Raw genomic sequence first — 20,970 nt, 5'->3', positions numbered from 1 at the left:
GTACCCCAGGGAGGAGGAGAAGGAATGACGAAGAGTTCTGGAAAAAGATTTATAGGAAGGCATAGTGGGTCGCAGCAGAAGGAGGCTGAAGTAGTTCAAGCAGGGAGCTGCGTCAGCATGCGTTGCCTGCAAAGGAACAAGTAAAGGTTTATTCCCTGCTGAAAACAGAAGAAAAGAAACACAACGTTTCGGCTGTGGAGCCTTCTTCGGGTGCATGTTTGTGTCTTTTCTTCTTTTTTCAGCATGGATTAAACCTGTTCCCTTCAAAATCTTTTGTGTTCGAAACTGCTCGACCTGTTAGTGAATTTCAGTTTGAAATGGACTTTGGGATCGTTATATAAGCCTAAATTGGGTTGAGATGAACAAAATAAAAAGGATGCAAAATGCAAAACTTGGATTTTCTGTTTAAGAAAAAAAACGCACACAAAATGTCATTAGCTGAGCTGCTTGCGGAGTTCGCTTCAGGCAGCGTGTGACCTAATGCATTACGGAACGAAGAGCAGCGGCCCACTCGCACTTGTATAACAAGGACTTATACATAATGTAGCGTTAGCGTTTGCACTGCAGTTTGTCACTAAATATCTACCCAAGAATCATGCAATACACACATAGAAGGTTTGCTCCAATCTAATGGTATCAATCTGCAGGAGCCGGATTCACGTCCTTTACATTTGTGGGCAATGTAATCGTCCTCTCCAAATGAGTCAGCATGCCCCTGGAAAGAGCTCTTGTAGATTGCACAGTTCACACACCCGACACACAGCATGCTCAGCTTATTCTGCAGTTTCATTTCGCTTCGCGATGAAGAGGCGTCTCCGCAGCAGTAGTAAAAGCGAACAGGGTGAACAATGTTAAGCAGCTCTGTAAGCTGTGTGGAATGCATATGGAGGCTAAGTGTTCTCAGCACGTGGAGAGAGATGATAAGTTCTAGGCCATGTTGTTTTCTGCTCTGCTCTTCTCCAGATATAACCGCAGGATATTTTGCACTGCGATTGTGTTCCTTAAGCTTTGAGGAAGACTGTAGACCTGAACTCTGGTTTGTGTTTCAGCCCTAGACACAGGGTTCATTACAGTACTTGAATACAGCACTTCCTGTTAAAGGAACTAAAACCATTTGTAGTATTTAACTGAACATTGTATGAATGGCATAACACTAGAGGTGGACAGGTGTCTGTTCAGCCATTTCAATCAGTTTCTAGTGTGGATCAGTAACTATGGCAGCAGCATCCACTGAAAATGCTTTTTTTGGGGGGGGGGAATTGTCAGCACTTCTGATCAGCTTGGAGTGTTTGGAGCCCTCCTTGGATCAGAGTCATCGCAGCTCCGCAGGAACTGCCACCCCATAGGGAAGACGCTCATCTTGGAAGCCATGCAGGCAGGGCTGGGGACATATGGGGATGCATAACCTGTTAGAAGCAGAATATCAAAGCTGCTTATGGATGTAGAATAACTTTTCAACACATCCCGTGCCACACAGGCGGGGCTGCTCCAGACTGCTGTATTCAGAGAGCACCGTACATCTGAATTGGTCTTGGCGACCCACTCCTGAGTGTGGCGTTTCCCTGACGGGACCGCTGACGTGTGGGTCACTCTTGAGTCTAGTCCTTTACAGAAGGGAACCTGCCTACACATGCACATGCTCCCAGCAGGTGTGCTGCGGAGCTGGGCTGGCTTCCTGGAGGCTATCCGGTATGTGAGCTTCCCTTCTGAGCAGCATCCTCCTGCGCTGCGCTAAGGTCCTGTGCGTGTTACAGGTGACTGCCGCTCCGGATCAGCGATAGGGAGATTTTTTAGGAAGTTACTGCGTTGCTTCATTAGCATTCATTGTGGCAGGGGGAAGAACCCAATGGGTGTATTTCCGCGAGGCAGCAGCCCACTTCTCTAACCAGCTGTAGCAATTCTCTTCTGACTGGCTGCGAACAAAAGGACTGTTATTCTACCAGGTCCTGCCTAGTGTTCGGAAAATCTCATCCGGATCGGGCTGTCGCACTTTCGATTCTGTGCAGTTGCACAAGAGAAATGATTGTTCTTCACGGGAAACTTCAGAAGGAGCCCGAGGTAAGAGATCACGATCGATTTGAAGTGTTCAGGTGTGTTGTGTTTGCCAGGTGTGAGGTTAAGACTCTGTTGAGGCCTTTGTCTTAATTCTTTACTGCCGCGGCCTGATAAATGACAGACTGAAATTCCATTTAAATGTTTAATGAGGGCTTTGCTTCTGAACTGCAGACCCTCAGGACTCTTAAGTCAGATTTTCGAATCAATCCCACAGTTAGGATAGGAAATGAGAGAATAATTATTTGGTCTTGTTACTATTTTACCTGACTATCTAAGAAATCCTGGGGAGCAATAGTGAGGACTGAGTTTCCCCAAACCCCAGTTCCTGTATGTGGTGATCTGGATTAGTGTGAGGGTAGACTGTCCCCCCTCATGCTGATGTGTGAAAATACACATCTCCAGTATTACTCCTGGAGGCTCTTCGGAGAGGTCGATCATATACCTCAGTCACTTACTGCCTTACTCAGGCAGGGTTGTTTGTTCCTCAGCTACTGATCAAAGTCATCTGCGGGCCTTAGAAGGGGGGACCCCCGTTTGCAGGGACCCTGCTGTGTGAGGGGGTAGCTGTGCGCCGTGTGGCAGTGTGTGACGGAGAGCAGTGTAGTGGGTGGCTTCGGCGGGGCCACAGTGGCTGGGCGTCGGAGAGCCTTACTGCTTTCCTGCTCGGGAAAAGGCATGTCCATTCTGTAACGGGAATCACTCACTCCCGTGTCACAGCTCGGGGAAAAAAGCACTCATGACGACAGGAGAAGTGCCGAGAGTTAAGTTATTGTTTTTTTTTTCCCCTTGTTTTTGCCACTCTTGGTCAGCCCTGTCCGGCTGGCTTGAGTGGGGCCTCGTGTGTTTCTAGCAAAAGGGAGGGAGTGCTCAATGTTTTGACATTTAAAAAAAAAAAAGACCTGGTGACCGTGTGACCCAGTATTATAATGATAACCAAGGACGTGTCCTCTGACTGAATTCTGTGCGCCTTGTTACAGTTGTTAGGGAAATCATGTTGCCTTTGTGCTCTGCTGACAATCTACGTGTGATCGCCACAGCGCTCACCAGAGCCCCGGGTGGGCTTTGTCTCGTACGGTTTCAGTTTGTTCACGCCCAGCGAAATGCTTCAACGCCAGAAAAGCTGGGATTCACTTTTTTTTTTTTTTAGACACCCGCTACGTGCTGCAGCTACAGTGCATTGTCTTTCGCTGTTGAGGGAACAGCCCTTTAGCATTTTCTGAAGCCATTGTGCTCACCAGCATGACAGGATCTGTGTCACACAGGACACGGCGAGGGTGCAATCACTCAGGCAGGGAAATAGACTCATGTGGTTCCTGTTCTCATCACTCATCAAAATCTCGAATCCGTGCAGATTCTCAACTGCGTATTGTCATCGCTGCGTCACTGGCCTGGCATAGTGACCGCTCCATCTCATTAACCTGGCGTGGAGACCACTCTACGGCCCTGGCCTAGATAGTGACCTCACCACCTTCGTGACCCAGTGTAGTGACCAGACGGTGTCCCTGGCCCGGGTAGTGACCACACAGTCTTCCTGACGTGACGGAATGACCAGACAGTGTCCCTGCTCTGGCCCGGGGAGGGACGGCGCTGTCTCTCTGACCTGGCGGAGTGACCAGACGGTGTCCCTGCTCTGGCCCGGGGAGGGACGGCGCTGTCTCTCTGACCTGGCGGAGTGACCAGACGGTGTCCCTGCTCTGGCCCGGGGAGGGACGGCGCCGTCTCTCTGACCTGGCGGAGTGACCAGACGGTGTCCCTGCTCTGGCCCGGGGAGGGACGGCGCTGTCTCTCTGACCTGGCGGAGTGACCAGACGGTGTCCCTGCTCTGGCCCGGGGAGGGACGGCGCTGTCTCTCTGACCTGGCGGAGTGACCAGACGGTGTCCCTGCTCTGGCCCGGGGAGGGACGGCGCTGTCTCTCTGACCTGGCGGAGTGACCAGACGGTGTCCCTGCTCTGGCCCGGGGAGGGACGGCGCCGTCTCTCTGACCTGGCGGAGTGACCAGACGGTGTCCCTGCTCTGGCCCGGGGAGGGACGGCGCCGTCTCTCTGACCTGGCGGAGTGACCAGACGGTGTCCCTGCTCTGGCCCGGGGAGTGACCAGGCTGTGTCCCGTGTCTCCGGCAGGTGGGAAACCCGCGAGTGGAGCTGACTCTCTCGGAGCTGCAGGAGATGGCCACCAGGCAGCAGCAGCAGATTGAAGCCCAACAGCAGATGCTTGTCGCCAAGGTAGGCAGAAATAAAGAGAAGCAAAGTGTACATACAGCATGTGATCTATAGATCTATATATGTTATATATACTGTATGCACACTGCGTTTGAATGAGGGATTCAATGGGAAAGCCATACCAGGGTGTGAAGTGGATGGATTCTGCACAAGGCTGTGTTTGGGTAAAGTGGGGTGCTGTGTCTAGGGCTCTGGTTTATTTCCATCTGAGGGGTAATCGCCAAACCCTGTGTTTCCACTGAGCATCAGAGTGCTGCTGCTTCCTGTCTAGCACAACTGGGGCAGCTGGCGCTGGCCGAACCTCCAGTCCTGATTGCACAGGGGGAGGGGGGGGGCTGCACAGCCCTTAGGTGATGAAACGGTTTACAAAACATAAAAGAGAAACAGCTTGTTGTTTTATTTTTCCCTGGATGTTTGTACAGCTGGTGTAAGATCACATACAGTGTGAGCCCCTTGGGGACACGCCAGCAGGTTGATCTGGTGCGTGTCGGCCGCGGGCTCCAGGCCTGGATCTCCTCTGTGCCCTCCGGGGGGGTGGGGGGCTGCCGATCGTGTCGTGGTGGCAGTGAGGGTGACTACCAGCTAGCATGAGGTCAGCGTGCGAAGGGTGGGGCTGCTCTGGCCCCAGAGTTTGTTTTCCAAGGGAAGTTAAGTCAGGGAGTGCTGGGGTCCGTGGCTTCGGCAACACAACAGGAGGAAGGGAGCCAAGCAGCAGGAAATGAGATACGGGGGAGGGCAGCAGCTGCAGGGAGGGAGGGGTGCGGCCACTGGCCGGACAAGGACATGCAGTCCTGAAGGGAGGTGGACCGGACCCAGAGCCAGACTCTGCTAGAGGTGCCGTCCCCCCCCTGGAGCACCAGTCTGCACCGAGACTGTTCCCGGGAGCATTGTGGAGATGAAAGAAGTCTGAGCTACTACTAAAACCCCTGGAGTATTTTTGCCATCCGTTTTTGGGGGGTTCTGCTCCTTTTTTTCCACTTTGGATTCCAGACACGGCTTTGAACCTTTTTATTATTACTAGTTTTCGGGACCGAGGTCAGTAAACGCCAAAGCGTCGGAACAAGTCATATAGGCAGAAGGTAAATTTTTACTTTTTTTAATGCAAAGCAAATGAAAGAAATAACAAGAAATGGCTCTGTAGCTATAGAGTTTAGAGTTTGTAGCCGTAGAGCGTACTTCATATATGAGATTATCAACAGGTTTTTAACGAAGACAATGATGGAGACTTTTGTTTTATCTAGTGTACTGTATGTATAAATTGGTTCTGCTTAGAGCTGGCGGGGCGCCCTGTGGGTATTCCTTTCCCAGTGCTCTGTTCCGAGTGGGGAACCTCCTTCGGCTTCTCCACCTCGTCCGTATGTCCTGTCTAGTGTGGATTTCCTTCCAAGCTTTCATTGACAGGCTGTATAAACGGGAGCACCCCCACTCAGTAAACTGCTCCATACTGGATTTTCCCTTTCCTTGGTTTGGATCCTCACTTTTACCGTGTCCCGAGCTGCTGGTTAAGAATGACAAGTTCTCTTGATGGAAATAAGGTGTGCGAGTGTGCGCGCGAGTGTGCGCGCGAGTGTGCGCGCGAGTGTGCGCGCGAGTGTGCGCGCGAGTGTGAGCACTTTTTCCCACAACGTCTCCCCCTGCATCCCCACTTGCAGAATGGTCAGTTTCCGCTCGGTGTGGGAGAGAAGTGTTTTGCCACAGAAAGACTCCAGCTGTTTTTGGGGGGTGGGCTGGGGGGTGCTCCCGCACAGCGGGAAAGCGCGCATTTGCTCACTTCCGCTTTTCCTGCCGATTTCTCGTGGACTTCCTCGGGCCCCGGCTCGAGGCACTGCTGCTGCACTCCTGCCCTTGCAGGGGGGGCTGACTCGGGGCTGACTCAGCGCTGACTCGCTGCCCGCCCCCAGGCTGCTGAGCGAGGCTCCGTGGGGGGCTGTTTTCTGTGGGGGGCCGAGCCCCGTCCTGACCACCCCCCCTCACTCCGCCTCTCCCCCCCCCCCCCCAGGAGCAGCGGCTGAGGTACCTGAAGCAGCAGGAGCGGCGCCAGCAGCAGGCCGTGTCGGAGAGCGAGAAGCTGCAGAGGCTGAAGGAACGCGTGGACAGCCAGGAGGCCAAGCTCAAGAAGATCAGGGCCATGAGGGGCCAGGTGGACTACAGCAAAGTCATCAATGGCAACCTCTGTATGTTCCCCGCCTCCTCAGCTCACACAGACAGCGCCCCCTAGGCCCCCCAGAGAGACAGTGCAGTCCAGGCTTTGTGTCTCTACCCAGGAGCCTCACAGAGGAAGTGAATCTAGTGCGGGGCTTCGGTTCACAGGCAGCCAGAGTCCAAACAGTGCAACTTCTCCCCTGTAGCATTGAGGACCAGCCCTTGGATTGTCAAGATGATCATTAATTATGTAATGAAGCACTTGTTTATACCAATTAACCTGCTTTGCACGGTTTCGTATTTGACCACCCCTGAATCAATAAGTCAATGTAGCATCTTTTCTCCAGATATTTAACAATTCGTGCTGTAGAAATGAGATATTTCATTCTTTTTTTAATTGCTGTCTTGCATTTGCTGTCTTCTGAATACACTGTTTAAGCATCAGCGTGAAGCACAGCCAGTGGCTGAACCCAACACAGAGCATGCAGAGAGGGCATTGTATGTGGATGCATTTCGGATCACTGCAGTTTCATTTGGATGCGAGCCCTGGCTCTCGAGGTCTGTGCAATGACAGCGAGCCCCTTAGCATATCAGTCTAATTCTGCCGAGCATTGCGAAAGCTGAGGTCGGAGCAGGTCAGTGTGTGGACAGGGCGTGCCAGGAGCGACAGTGGAGGTTAGGCCAGTGCTGGGCGCGAGGGGAGAGGGTGTGGAAGGGATACGATGGCGTCCAGATCCGGAGATGCTTCCTGCTGATCCTGAGCTGGCAAACATTGGCGACCTGGGAGCTGAGATTAACCAATCTGACTTGACGGGCTCTGAGCTTCCCCTTGACAGCCGCGGAAACGTTATCCGTCACAGATGGGCGAGATTCCCTTGCCGCCTCAAAGGATCGTAAGGCTTTTTAATACCAGCCTTGGAGTGGGGAAGAGTTAGGCCACACGAGCCGTCGCCACCCTCGGTGTCCCGCCCCCACTCTGTGCAGAGACCGAGGAGTGGGAAAACAAAGGAAAGACCTTGGGTTAGACCCATACAAGCTAATCAGTGCTGTCGGCACACGTCGGCCGCTCCGAGTAGACGCTGAAGGGAAGTGCGGATGTGTCTTTGAAGAGGGCGGGGTAGTCAGGCAGGCCTGCTTCACGGTCTCCAAGAGGGGAGCCGGCACTCTGCAGGCTTCGCTGACCTGTCCCCAGCCTGTAGGTATGGGCGGGGGCTGGGAGTCTGTGTTCCTGTGTGCTGGATAGATAGATAGATAGATGCCTTCAATAGGGCAGACAAATAATGAGCTTTCAGCCAGGGTGCCGAAGGAGCAAGGGGTTCGGGAAATAATACTGGCGCTATTCCCTGTAGTTCTTCCTCTTGAGACGTTTTTTCCCCCCTGAAACAGCACATTAATCTCGGCGGAGGCACCTCCGCGAGGGACTCCTCCCGGACAGTTGACAGGCTTGGTGCCGCGCCGTGCCGTGCCGTGAAGCTCAGAGAGGGCCTCCCCCTGTCCCCCCCCCGTCTGACCCCGCCGCTCCTGTGTGTTCCTGCAGCCGCGGAGATCGAGCACATCAACGGCATGTTCCAGGAGAAGCAGCAGGAGCTGCAGTCGGCGGTGCTGAAGGTGGACCAGCTGACCCAGCAGCTGGAGGACCTGCGGCGGGGCAAGCTGAACGGCCTGCAGGCGCTGAGCGGGCAGGTCACCGGCACGGCCGCGCTGGAGCTGCGGAAGCTCTACCAGGAGCTGCAGGTAGAGGGCGCCGCAGGCCTGTGCCGCGTGATAGGAGTGTTGTGTTGGTGCACTGCCATCAGTAATAATAATAATAATTGCTTACACTTATATAGTGCTTTCTCTGGACACTCCACTCAAAGCGCTTTACAGGTAATGGGGACTCCCCTCCACCACCACCAATGTGCAGCCCCACCTGGATGATGCGACGGCAGCCATAGTGCGCCAGAACGCTCACCACACACCAGCCATCAGTGGGGAGGAGAGCAGAGTAATGAAGCCAATTCATAGAGGGGGATTATTAGGAGGCCATGATTGATAAAGGCCAATGGGAAATTTGGCCAGGACGCCGGGGTTACACCCCTACTCTTTTCGAGAAACACCCTGGGATTTTTAATGACCACAGAGAGTCAGGACCTCGGTTTTACGTCTCATCCGAAGGACGGCGCCTGTTTACAGTCTAGTGTCCCCGTCACTACACTGGGGCATTAGGACCCACATGGACCACAGGGTGAGCGCCCCCTGCTGGCCCCACTAACGCCTCTTCCAGCAGCAACCTTAGTTTTTCCCAGGAGGTCTCCCATCCAGGTACTGACCAGGCTCACACCTGCTGAGCTCCAGTGGGCTGCCAGTTGTGAGTTGCAGGGTGATATGGCTGCTTGGTGATAAGTATGCTGCGATACCTTATTTAACACAGTGCAAGAATGTTTCTGTAGTTCAATCTTTAGAACTCTTGGGCTGTAGCAGACAGAATACAGTGTTACTTCTGAGACGTGTTAAATACTTTCTCCTCCTCCTCAGATTCGCAACAAGCTGAACCAGGAGCAGAACACCAAGCTGCAGCAGCACAAAGACCTGCTCAACAAGCGCAACATGGAGGTCACGCTGATGGACAAGCGCATCGGGGAGCTGAGGGAGCGCCTGTATAAGAAAAAAGCTGAGGCACGTCAAAAAGAGAACATCCCTGTAAGACCAGCTCATTGAAAGGAACATAAAGCATATGTACACTCGCCGGGCCACTGGGGTTCACAGATACAGGCTGTGGTTTGTGAGCGGAGTCCAGCCTACTTGCAATAGACGGACTTTACCACAAGCTTCTCCTGAGGCTGTTTTTTTTTTTATTTCATTTCCGTCCAGGATGATTTTCAGCCTCCTTCTAAGAAAGTGAGCTCTGCTGGCAGAGCAGCTGCAGCTGATGTGCTCCCGCCGCCCTTGGGGACCCGGGGTGGGGGGGGTTTGGAGGTGGCTTGCCACTGCTAATCCAGCTACAACTAAACCTTTGCCACAAGCACCCCGATTGGGCTGAGCCCTGTGGCCAGGCACTGCTCTGTGTGGAGTGTCTCTCGGCTCCTTGCGCGGGAATCGTGCTTCTGTGTGGGCCGTCCTTGTGTGTCCACAGCGGCTCGCAGCAACGGTGCCTCTCTCTCCCCCCGCAGCTGAACAGGATCAACGGGACGCCCCCCCCCCAGCCAGCTCAGGGCAGCTCGGGGCGCGTGGCCGCTGTGGGGCCCTACATCCAGGTGCCGGCCCCTGGCAGGCAGGAGGGCAGCTACGCCATCCCCGCCGATCCGCTGAAGCCCCAGTCCCTCACGGTGTCGGCCACCGCCACCCACGCCAGGTCCAAATCAGGTCAGTGCAGCGCGGTTTTCCGCTGTGGGAAGCGAGCACATTGTTGTGTCCGTCCTGGTCCGGAAGGCTTTTCCCCTTTCAGTAGCAGGTAGATAACTGACGCCCGCTGTCCCTCATCTCACTGGGAAGACAGTGCAGGTGGGTCATTGGTGACGCTGATCAAGCTGCTGAGACAGTATCCTGCCGAGCCCCCTCTCCGCACGCCTTGCTGCGTAAGCTAGGTTTAGAGACGGTGTCCCCCTGCGCGGGCTGAGCCCAGCCCTGCTGCTCGTCTCGGCCTGGTAGCGCTGCACGTGCTGGTGGGTGTCTAAAGCCATTTCATCCCCTTCAATTCACAAACTGCGGCCTTAACACTGGTGGACCCTGCCTCTTTCTTCATCAAAGAAGCCTTCTTCAAAGCTATGAATGCAGGTTGGTCTGGTAGAGATACTGAGGCTGAGGAGAGTTGTTGCAGCACCGCTTTCCTACATAAGAGTACCTAGTTCAATATTTGAAGTGGGCAACAATGCAGTAGCTGTGTTAATGGGTTTTTGACGCTGTTTTTCCATGAATTGCTCTGGGACTGTCGCAGGCAGGGAGGGATTCCAGATCGGCACGGCATGCAGCTCGAAAAGGCAGCGGTCTCAGGACAGGCCGGAGTATGCAGCGCTCACGCCTCGCAGCGGGAGGCGTTTTTTACTGCCCTCGCCAGCCCCATCTCCGTCTCTTCCTGCCTCTTCGGCCGCAATATGCTTGCCGTGTTCGATGTGTTTTAATTTTTTTTTCTCTCTCTCTCTCTCAGTATCCTCCTGCAGTCTGTTGACATTGTATTCTCTTGTCTTTCCCTCCTCTTCTCCTTCCCCCTCTTTTTTTTTCCCCTCCCGTCTGTCCTGCCACGGGGGTGCGGGGCGGCTGGCTTTGGGGTGGCCTGCAGAGACAGATGGGCGCGGTGTGAGAAAGTCTGCCGGCCCCTGGAAGGTCTCTGATTTAGACATCATAGTGGATCCCGTGTTGCCATCACCTACTGCTGCTCTGCAGTCTCCCGATCTCAGACACGGGCACTTGGCGTCCCCTCTGCCTGACAGTGTGTCCTGTGATCCCGCAGGTGCTGATCTCAGTATGGAGCACTGAGCCTTATCGTGTGCGCGCACAGTCCCATCCCCGCACAGCCCGTCCGTGTGTGTGTGCACGTGCACTAAGGGACAAGCCACAGGAGCAATCTCAGACTTTGAGTTGGAACTGTGACTTGATCCTAAGATGACTGGGTTAGTGTAGGAAAAGCAGACTTCTGTATTGAAATGGGGGTGTGAATATAATCTTTTTGAGATTTTTATGCATGCATTATGCAAAAAAAACCTCTGGCAGTTAACTTGACATGCGCAGTATTTTCAGAAGCTCAAGTAATACTGCAGTTCCTTTCTGAGTTTAGACGTTGCTCTCTCAGTGTTTTGAGTAAATACACACCTTCTGCTTATCACTGCCATCACAGAATGTGTGAGGGCCTGCTGGTACCCTGACAGACAACTTTCACTAAGGGTGAAACAGCTTATGTGGAGTTATTGTTAGGTATGAAAGGCGGTTTTATGAGGGCAATCCGGGCTCTGTGTAACCGCCATGGTTTCGAGTGAGCGGTGAAAAGTAATGTGTGCATCTTCTGAGCTGCTGCACTGTTAGTGAGTAGAACAGGACAGGGCAGAGACAGGGCAGACAGCCTTTTGTCAAAAGTTACTACAAGCAGAAGAGCATTAATGGCTATCTGCTCCAGACTGTCTGAGCTAATAAACTCAGCACAGTTTCCAGGATCCAGCGCCTGGTGTTAGTTATGTGAAGAGTACCTGAAATGGATCAATGGCGTGCAGTGGGTGTCCTGTGTGTGGTGTGTGTGTGTGTGTGATGCCGAGCTGTCTGGGAGTGCAGCAGGACAGTGTGTGGTGGTGCTGTGCTCTCCTCTCTCTCCACCCCCTCCGTCACACAGATAAGGTTCACTGTGCTCTCATACCTGCTGTGTCAACTGATCTCTGCATCAGTCAAATTTACCCCTTCAGTAAATTTGAAGTTTGACTGCAGTTTTTAACACTGATTGATTTTTGTCTTTTGATCGTCCAGTATTGGAAGTAAATGTGAAACGTTACTGAAGTCAGCTTCCACATTAACACAGATCATGTGTATCCTATGTAGTACTTCTCTTTGTGTAGAAATGTTGGGGGGAAAAAAATCAGCTTTTTGTTGTAAGCTAGTGTTCCTTCAAAGAAAGAATGCCCGTGTTTCTTTAGCCCACCATGTTTGACACTGATGTGTGTGGGTTAAGAAGACGTGGGGTGTGAGCTGAAGGCCAGCTCTCACCTGTGTCGGGACTGGTTGATTAAAATCAAGCACCATTGTGACTGCTCCTTCAATGCACCTGTGGACACTTAAACACTACCAGCATTGCTGTGGCTGTTCCAGATCCCACCTTGATTAATCACTTTGTTTTTCGACTTGTCAGTTCCTGTGTCCTATTTAAAATACAGGTGTAAAACACTGCGGTAGCTCTCATTAGAAGCCACAGAAATATCTTTATTTTCCCACTATGGATGAGAGTCTTGCACTAAACAGCCAACTGACAGAGCCCAAGGGGGAAAACTACTGAGGGCGATTTGGATTTGGCCACCAGCATTTTAGTGGGAGTTATCCTGAATATACAGGGAGGTTCAATAGCAGCAATGCAGTTGTCATCCTGCTGCCCCGAGCACAGCAGACGGGGATATTGGGACTGTTTGACACGACATCCCCTTGAGTATGTGCATATATGCATATATTTTTATCAGGCCGAGAACTTCAAATGGATCATGAAGTAATTTAATTAACATATCCAGGATTCTAAACTCTAAAAGCAGTTAAGAAATGTTAACACAAAAAGTTTTAGAATTATCACACCATGAAGTGAAATGAAATGTTCTGGAAATGGCTCATTTTTACAAGCCTTTGGTAACGCATTATCACTTATTACTTGTAGATGAAAATAATCAGTGTTGTACAAGAAGGATGGAAAATCCCGTAGCTTCTTGCTCACTTCAGACTTATGAAGTCCTTGGTTGTGTTTCATTTTTATGAATGCCGCCTATGCTAAGTGTCATACCGTTTTTAAAATCTTACTACTAATTTTTTTTGTGAACAAGCAATTGCTTACAAGTAAAAGCCTCTTAGACTTCTAAATCCAATTAAAAAGTGTACAGCCACCAGGAATAGAAAATCCTTCCAGTGCCGTCTGTGTGCTGCTTCTGCGATGCAGCACTGACACAACCACTCCCTCTCAGACGGAGGTCTGCTCTTCTTGTAGTTTACCTTCCTTCCCATAATTGTCTGGAAACCCCTGCGGCTCTTGCTCTGTCCTGTCCAAATAAATTAGGCTTCATTCTGCTTGGGAAAAGCAGAGCAGTTGTGTGTGTTTTTAGGAGCACAGTGCTGCCTGTTTGTTGTTTTATTGATGCAATCACTTGCCATTTGTTCCTTTCTTTGGACATGCTCAGAGCTGACTGAATAATGCTGCCTAGTGTTATTTGCTTCATACTGTCTGGTTTCATCACATTTCTGTCTGCGAAGGCGTCTTTTTAAATTAAAACGCAGGTTATTGCATTTTAGCAGCAATCTGCCTTCCTTGTCCCAGCTCATACCCTGTCGTTTCCTGCTCCTCCGGGAGCCGGTATCTGCGCCTCTTTATTTACTGTCCTCGGATAAGACGCCGCCCGTTTTGGGGCTCCTGTACGCACTGCTGCACAGCGAAGTCGATGTGATGTGCCCCCGAGTCCTCTGTGTTTCAACAAGGGGCGGGGAGGGGAATCGTCACGCATGGCCTTGGATCTCGGATGTTGAGGGGGCGGGGCTATGCAGAATTTAGCGACCCAAAGAGGAAGATGGCTTGTCCTGGGCCCGGTCTTGTGCGAAGCACGCTGAAGGAGAATGAGAGAGTTAGCTGTCAGGGAGAATGACGGCGAATTCAGCGATAGAGAATCGCCTAACAAACAGGTGGAGGGCAGGCGCAGCCTGTGGTGGATTTTGTCTCCATGCAGGGAGACCGTCCTGCTCCGTGTCCTCTCCCCCTCTCACGCTCTCTGTCTCACTCCTCCAGCTAATGATGCCACGTGGCCCACCCTCACCAAGCAGGCGTCCTCTTCGCTGAAGCCGCCCAGTATGGACTGGAAGGAATCCAACATGGACACAGCTGCCAAGCCGGGGAGCGCGCAGCCCGGCACCCCCACTTCTGCCCCAGACAAGGTGGGCTCTCTCAGTTCATCCCCAGACTCCCGAGTAATTCGCTCGGCCGGTTTTGCCAATAGAGCTGCGGCGACAGAAAAATCCGGAGCCGTCGTTTTCCTCTGTACCTGCGGGAATGACGGATGATGGCATTCGTGCCAGGGCCTGGCGGCCTTTCTAAACCAAAAAACGACTCCGGCCTGAGGTTATAGCTTTTCACAACAGTACGCGTGACGAATATATGCCTTCATCTAGGTCTTGCAAGGGTGATGCTTACTTATACGCGTTACCTTGCTTACAGCTAAAGGCTCTCTTCGTGTTCCTCTGCCTGACTTTAGGGCTCTGACCCCTGCAAGGCCGCCCCGCCTGTGCCCGCCCTGTCCAAACCGCCGCCCCCGAGCTATGGCACCTACCCCAGCCCGGTGCTGCTGCCCGCGGGCTCCTCCAGCTCCCTGGAGCGCCGGAAGGACGGCAGCCTGCCCAGAGCCGGTGCCAGCTCCGCCGCCTGGCAGAGACCTGCTGCCCCGCCGGGCTCCTCCCAGCAGATCCAGCAGCGCATCTCCGTGCCCCCCAGCCCCACCTTCCAGCCCGCCAGCTCGCCGCTCTTCCCCCCCGGAGAGGCGCGGCCCGACCCGCCGCTGGCCGTGGCGGTGCGCCCCTTCATCCCCGACAAGGGCTCGCGGCCGCAGTCGCCCCGCAAGGGGCCCCCCACCGTCAACTCAAGCTCCATCTACTACATGTACCTGCAGCAGGCCGTGCCGCCCAAGACCTACCAGCCCAACAGCAAGTCCGCCGTCAAAGCAGGTACGTCTCCGCACCGCTGGGGGCACCGTGTGGCCTGCCCTTTCCTGACCGCGGGCTAGGGGCCGCATGGGTAGAAACCTGATCCTGGCCCTGGCAGGGGTATAGAGGTGCCAACATGGCGTCAGCTAGCTTGCGCTACTCTCCAGTTAAAGTAGGCTCTTAATTGTTTGTTTTTTTTAGATGCTAACTGTTTCTTCTGGAAGGGAAAGCAGGTTATTTTTAGTTAGAAGGCAGGCCAGTTAATCCCAGTATTCCTGCACTGTTCCCTTCCCTTTCTGGCTTAAACCTGCCAGGCAGCCTCTGTTAGGGGTATGGGTAAGCGCTGCAAGCAGTTTTTTATATTAATGGTTCCGTTTCACATTTTAATTTAATTTCTTCAAAATATTTGCCTTTCTGAGCATTCGGAGACGCCACGATTTTGTGCACTAACAGGTCTGCATAGGTTCCACACCCAGGTCACCCGCTGCTGCTATTTGTGCAGTATCCGAAGACACGAACGCCTTGCGCTCCACCCCTGCCGCACACACTGGCCCTAGCTGTCCCCGTGTGCACAGACTCTGCCTGTAGCGTCCCCGCCTCCTGCTGACGTGCGTCTCCTGTCCCTCTCCCTGCAGTGTACGGGAAACCAGTGCTGCACTCGGGCTCGGCCTCCTCCTCCCCGCTGCTGTTCCTGCAGGGGGCGCCGTGCCCGGGCGGCCAGCAGGGGAGCGAGGAGGGGGAGCCGGAGGGCCAGCCCGCGGGGCCCCGGGAGGGCCCCCCCAGCGTGGACAACATCCCGCGGCCGCTGAGCCCCACCAAGCTGACGCCCATGGTGTACTCCCCGCTGCGCTACCAGAGCGACGCCGAGCTGGAGGCCCTGCGCAAGCGGCTGGCCAACGCGCCGCGCCCGCTGAAGAAGCGCAGCTCCATCACGGAGCCCGAGGGCCCCAGCGGCCCCAACATCCAGAAGCTGCTGTACCAGCGTTTCAACACGCTGGCGGGGGGCATGGAGAGCGCGGGCGGGGGGGGCACGCCCTTCTACCAGCCCGCGCCCCCGCCGGACTACATGGGCGGGGTCCTGGCCGACGTCGACAACGGCAACACCGCCAACGCCAACCTCCCCGAGCCGCCCGCCCTCTCCCCGGCTCCGCCTCCCGAGCCGCCGCGCCCCGCCGCCGAGCGGCCCCCCTCCCCCCCGCCCTCTTCCGACGCCAATGACAACCAGCTGCCCCCCCCGCCCACGGAGGAGCTGACGCCCGGCCCGCCCGTGCCCCCGCCCCAGACCACGGAGGACAGCAACAACAATCCCGCGGCCCCCCGGCGGCCCGCCGACACCTTGCCCAGCCCGGTCCCTGAGGCCAGCAGCCCCGAGGAGGCCGGGACGCCACCCCAGCCCTCCGCCTCCGCGGCCCAGCCTGCGGTGAGCCTGCGTGTCTGCGGTGTGCCCGTCTGTATCTGCACGTCTGACTGAGATCCAGTTCCGTTTGCAGTGAGAATTTTGCACGTCTTTTGGTTTAAATGGCCTGAGAAAATTGCTAGCTGATCTGACGGTCTGATTTGTCTCATCATCCTTACTTCCTGGGTTCCTGAGAAGAAGGCTAGAGCTGTCTGAGATTCCAAGCCACTGTTGCTGCTCGTGGCGCGGCATTGCTAATCGTTTTCCAATCTGAAGGCAAGCATCAGCCTCAACCTCTCCCTTCCTCCTCGCTCTGCAGGTGAAACGCACCAACCTGAAGAAGCCCAACTCGGAGAGAACCGGCCACGGGCTCCGTGTCAAGTTCAACCCGCTGGCTCTCCTGCTGGACGCCTCCCTGGAGGGGGAGTTTGACCTGGTGCAGAGGATCATCTACGAGGTACAGCCCTGCGGGCAGAGCCGGGCCAGGTGGAGGGCAGCCTCTCGTGCCCGGTCACTCTGGTCCGGCTTACGTTATCTTTTGAGTTAACCTGATTTCCGTGTTTCTTTCTTTTACTTGTAACTTCTTGTCTCTGAAGTTGGAAAATTTTAAACCTCGTCCGTTTAACCATAGACAAATCAAGCTCCGGTGTTATTGTAGCAGAGCAGTGCTCTTGCTGTAAGGTGGTTGTAGTCACTGTACTGTACTGCACACCGCGTATGAGTACAGTAAATGAGCTCTGCATGAAGAGGCACAGAGGACAGAGGAGCTCTTTCCTATCCCTTTTTCCCTCTGAGGTGAAAAACAGGACTTTTTTAAGCAGCAAATAAAGGGGAAAAAATTGAGCAGGAATAAAAAGGAGAAGCAGTCCTGCCGATTCTCTCTTTTCCCCGGGGGCTGGGTGTGACATGAAGGCCTGATCCCCTGGTCTAACCCCCGGTCGCTGTCATCCCAGGTGGAGAACCCCAGCACCCCCAACGACGAGGGCATCACGCCTCTGCACAACGCCGTGTGCGCCGGGCACCACCACATCGTCAAGTTCCTCCTCGACTTCGGCGTCAACGTCAACGCGGCCGACAGCGATGGCTGGTGAGAGCCCTGCAGAGGATTGCTTGACCTCGTATAGGAACCCGCCTTGAAGTCTTGCATTGTACTCTGTACTTGGAGTTAATTGCAGTCTTAAATTGTCCCCCTGGAGATGAATAACATATTTTGAATGGAGTACCCTTTTAGGTTAAAAGTACTTAATAAAAAACGGTCTTAACTGTATAAAGTTCACATTAACAATAACAACCATCAAAACCAAGAGCAATTTAAAAAGAAAAAATAAGAACATCGAAAACTGAAAATGAGAAGTCTCATTCTCTGTCAGACGTGCTCTTCTTATTAGATAATGTCAGATTGGAAATCAGTTTCTTTGATTCTCAATACTGCACCCCTGTCTTAATATAACCTGTGTTTGTTTTAAAATCACCAGGAGAATGAAATCATTACAATTCCAGTATTCTCCGTTTGCAGATGTTTATTTCCACTTTGACTGAGAGTATTGGCACACAATACAACTCTTGTTTTGACAGAGCAAGTCTCATTTACTGTCAGCCCGTCTGAAGGGCCCCCTCACGTTCGTGACCTGTATGCTGTGAGTTACCCACACAGCTATCTTTTAACCATGGACTGGTGCATTGTGCAGGGCCAGACACAGATGCTTAGGAGGTTGGGACTTTGTCACAGACGTCGATGGGAAAGCCAGCAATTCCACTTCGTATTTACACGTGCTCATTTTAATGTGGCTGTGCAAGGGCTGGGTGATGGCATTGTAACACGAGTGCTGTCTCGCCCAGGACGCCCCTGCACTGCGCGGCCTCCTGTAACAGCGTTCACCTCTGCAAACTGCTGGTGGAGTCGGGCGCTGCCATCTTCGCCACCACCATCAGCGACGTGGAGACCGCCGCCGACAAGTGCGAGGAGATGGAGGAGGGCTATATCCAGTGCTCCCAGTTCCTCTATGGTGAGTCTAACTGGGGAGTGGACAGACAGCGGGGCAGACGGAGGCGAGCGGGGGGGCTTGAGCAGCTGGTCAGATGGACGCCCGGCCTCTGTTGCTGCACAAAACTTCCTCGGTCTCGCCCTCTCTCACTCAGGGTTAACTGGCGTCGCTCTGCCTCTCTCTCTCTCTCTCTCTCAGGGGTCCAGGAGAAGCTGGGCGTGATGAATAAGGGCACCGTGTACGCCCTGTGGGATTACGAGGCCCAGAACAGCGATGAGCTCTCCTTCCGCGAAGGCGACGCCGTCACCATCCTGCGGCGGAAAGACGACAGCGAGACCGCGTGGTGGTGGGGCCGGCTCAACGACAAAGAGGGCTACGTGCCCCGCAACCTGCTCGGGGTGAGCGCCGCCGCGCCCAGCAGCCAGCAGGGCGCACTCTCTCGCTCTTTTAAGGATTAGATAGTGAACAGTGGTTGCACTTATTTTCACAACAACCTTGCATGTCTACCGACTCCACTCGGCAGGGGTGTGATCTGGTCAGTTTATCCAGGTGTGTATGTGGTACATACATGCAGATGTAGGACTGAGACCCCTGGAGGAGCTGCCTCTGCGGTTGCCTCTTTTCCTTGGCAGTAAAACTGGGTCAAGGTTTTGTTCTGTAACCAAGAAGATCTACAGGTAAGAAAAGTGACATTTTCCTGTTTAATGCTAATGCACACCAGGAGAATGAACTCATTTCAGTTCCAGCATTCTGTTTGCAGATATTTAATTTGCCTTTTGTTATGTGCCTCAATTAAGGATCACGATAAAGAGTATCCCTGTAAAGAACATTAATAGTGTAACTCCTTCAGTCTTACATGATCTGGACGCACTCTCACTACATAGCACTTACACAAATCTGTTGAAAAGCCTGTGGCTGAAAGACATACAAGTGAAATTAATACTTTAAAAGGATACAGACTTGCAGTGATAACAGCTAGAGGGCCTAACCATATCCATTACCGCTTTTAAGAGTTCACTTTGGGAAAGTCAAGCTTAAGGGCAATGCAGTCTCCCTTACAAAAACACATTAAGGAGTACGATTTCCTCACTTTATACCTGGCTGGACACTGGCCCCTGCTGTTGGGTGGGGGAAATGGCAGCTTAAAGTCCTGCAGCTCTCATTTGTCATGTCCTTTTTTTTCCTGTTTTTTGCAGCTCTATCCCAGAATAAAGCCAAGACAGCGTTCCCTAGCGTAACACCCGCGTGGGCATCACTTGCACCCGTCCTGGGGATTAACTGGACCTGGAGAGGGACACCCCGAAGTCGCCCCCAGACAGAGCGGGAGGAGAGGTGTGCGAAGGGGCTGCCATCTCCTGTCAAAGTGGTGCTTTTCTCCTGACCGCTGGGGGCCGTCTTTAAAAACGAACTGTCCCCTCACAGCCGCTGGTGGCCACACTGGGAGTCGTCCTCAACACTGAAGAGAACAATCTCTTTTTGAAGCGTACTGGATAGAGAAGCTCTTCAGGAAGGATGGGATAAGGGTTTTAACTTCCTCTCCATCTGCTCAGTGTTTTGTGTCCAGCTTTTTTTTTTCTTTTTTTAAGACTGAGATTCATTCTTTAAGCTAAGGTTTTTTTTAAAAAAACTGGCCAGTCTCGTATAGGAACACGGATACTGACCCCAGTTTGTTTTTTTGGCAGAGTGGGGCTGTGAATCGGATGTTTTTAGGGAGTCAAAGGTGAAGTGTGCGATAAAGGGGAGTGTCTGCAAGCAGGATAGAGAGAACGAGTGAAGGTTTTACTGACACGGTTAGCTGGGAAGTGTGGTTAAAGAAACAAGCTGCTTTAATTACAATTAATCTTATGTAGCCCTTTGGCTACGCAAAGAGTTGAAGAAAAACTGACTAGATAGACCTGAGGGAAGTTGATGAATTGAAAGAATGGGGTTTCAAATGAAGAAGAACAGTGCAGGTGATTAAATGTGAAGGGAAGTGTGTGTGTGTGGCAGTTGTATGTCTATTTATTTGGTAGGAGCATGTCTTCGAAGAGACCTTGAGAGGCGTCTGTGAAGCGGAAGTTGTGAGCAAGTGGAATGTCTGGTGAAGGCCAGTCTCTGTGTTCCTCATGTAGGCCATGGCCGGAGGTGAATGCAATAACGAACTTCAGCTTCGTTAGCTGAACACAGCACTAAGAACTGCAAAATCGAAATGCTTTTATATAAGAGACTTTCATGGATATTTTCCATAGGAGTTAGATGTTATTTTCCATAAACAACAGAATTTGTTACATAACATCCTCTGACTTGCTTTTTCATGTTTTACGGTCTTGTCATTTTTTTACCCATCCAAAGCAGTGCTGTAAAGAGCTTAACCACTAAGTATTCCTGTAAATACTGTGGTGAGAATAGATGATGTTTGACTATTATCTGCTGTATGAAAATGTAACTGAACTGCAGTTTCTGTATAGCTGTATACACAAGTAGTGTAAGAACAGATACACTACTTACACAACCTGTTATGTAAATGTGCACAATAAAATACTGCTGTGGCATGAAGACTATACCTGTATGTGTCTGTATGGAGGAAAAATGTTCTCTATTCTGCACATCAACACAAACTTGTAAGGATAATCCCCAACAGAAGACAGACAAACTCTTGCAAAGAAAAAAGGAACCCAATTCAACACTTTCAAAATAAAGTAGAGAATGTAAAAGTCATTTTTTTAGTACTGCTCAATAGCTGCACTGAAATATCATTTATCAGAAGTCTGTGAGGAGACAACTTGATTTGTATAGTTTTAAAAGGTTACAGTTCTTGTTACAAATCTGCCTTCTGTTGGGGACAGATGTGTTGTT

General features: G+C 52.5%; 1 protein-coding gene across 11 annotated transcripts in view; it reads left to right on the top strand.

The window, feature by feature from the left end:
- The window catches only part of ppp1r13bb (protein phosphatase 1, regulatory subunit 13Bb), a 65,514-nt gene extending 44,839 nt beyond the window's left edge, over positions 1 to 20,675 (top strand). For 6 of the 11 annotated variants that reach the window (XM_088647800.1, XM_088647799.1, XM_088647797.1 and 3 more), the window contains 14 exons: positions 4,177 to 4,278; positions 6,275 to 6,449; positions 7,955 to 8,151; positions 8,932 to 9,096; positions 9,567 to 9,759; positions 10,673 to 10,843; positions 13,847 to 13,992; positions 14,310 to 14,775; positions 15,390 to 16,174; positions 16,470 to 16,607; positions 17,104 to 17,237; positions 17,990 to 18,156; positions 18,334 to 18,533; positions 19,332 to 20,675. In XM_088647800.1, coding sequence (XP_088503926.1) covers positions 4,177 to 4,278; positions 6,275 to 6,449; positions 7,955 to 8,151; positions 8,932 to 9,096; positions 9,567 to 9,759; positions 10,673 to 10,843; positions 13,847 to 13,992; positions 14,310 to 14,775; positions 15,390 to 16,174; positions 16,470 to 16,607; positions 17,104 to 17,237; positions 17,990 to 18,156; positions 18,334 to 18,533; positions 19,332 to 19,373 — 3,081 coding nt within the window. In that variant the 3' untranslated portion in view covers positions 19,374 to 20,675. Of the gene's footprint in view, positions 1 to 1,775; positions 2,059 to 4,176; positions 4,279 to 5,067; positions 5,355 to 6,274; positions 6,450 to 7,954; positions 8,152 to 8,931; positions 9,097 to 9,566; positions 9,760 to 10,672; positions 10,844 to 13,846; positions 13,993 to 14,309; positions 14,776 to 15,389; positions 16,175 to 16,469; positions 16,608 to 17,103; positions 17,238 to 17,989; positions 18,157 to 18,333; positions 18,534 to 19,331 lie in introns of those variants that run through there. The other 5 variants (XM_088647807.1, XM_088647798.1, XM_088647808.1 and 2 more) reach the window with 5 other exon arrangements.
- Positions 20,676 to 20,970: the final 295 nt, after the last annotated feature.

This window comes from Lepisosteus platostomus, chromosome 10 (assembly GCF_059453375.1).
Source record: "Lepisosteus platostomus isolate fLepPlt1 chromosome 10, fLepPlt1.hap1, whole genome shotgun sequence".
In the NCBI taxonomy this organism is placed as follows: Eukaryota; Metazoa; Chordata; class Actinopteri; order Semionotiformes; family Lepisosteidae; genus Lepisosteus; species Lepisosteus platostomus.
Note: the sequence above shows the minus strand (reverse complement) of the source record. Positions and strands in the feature narration are given on the sequence as shown.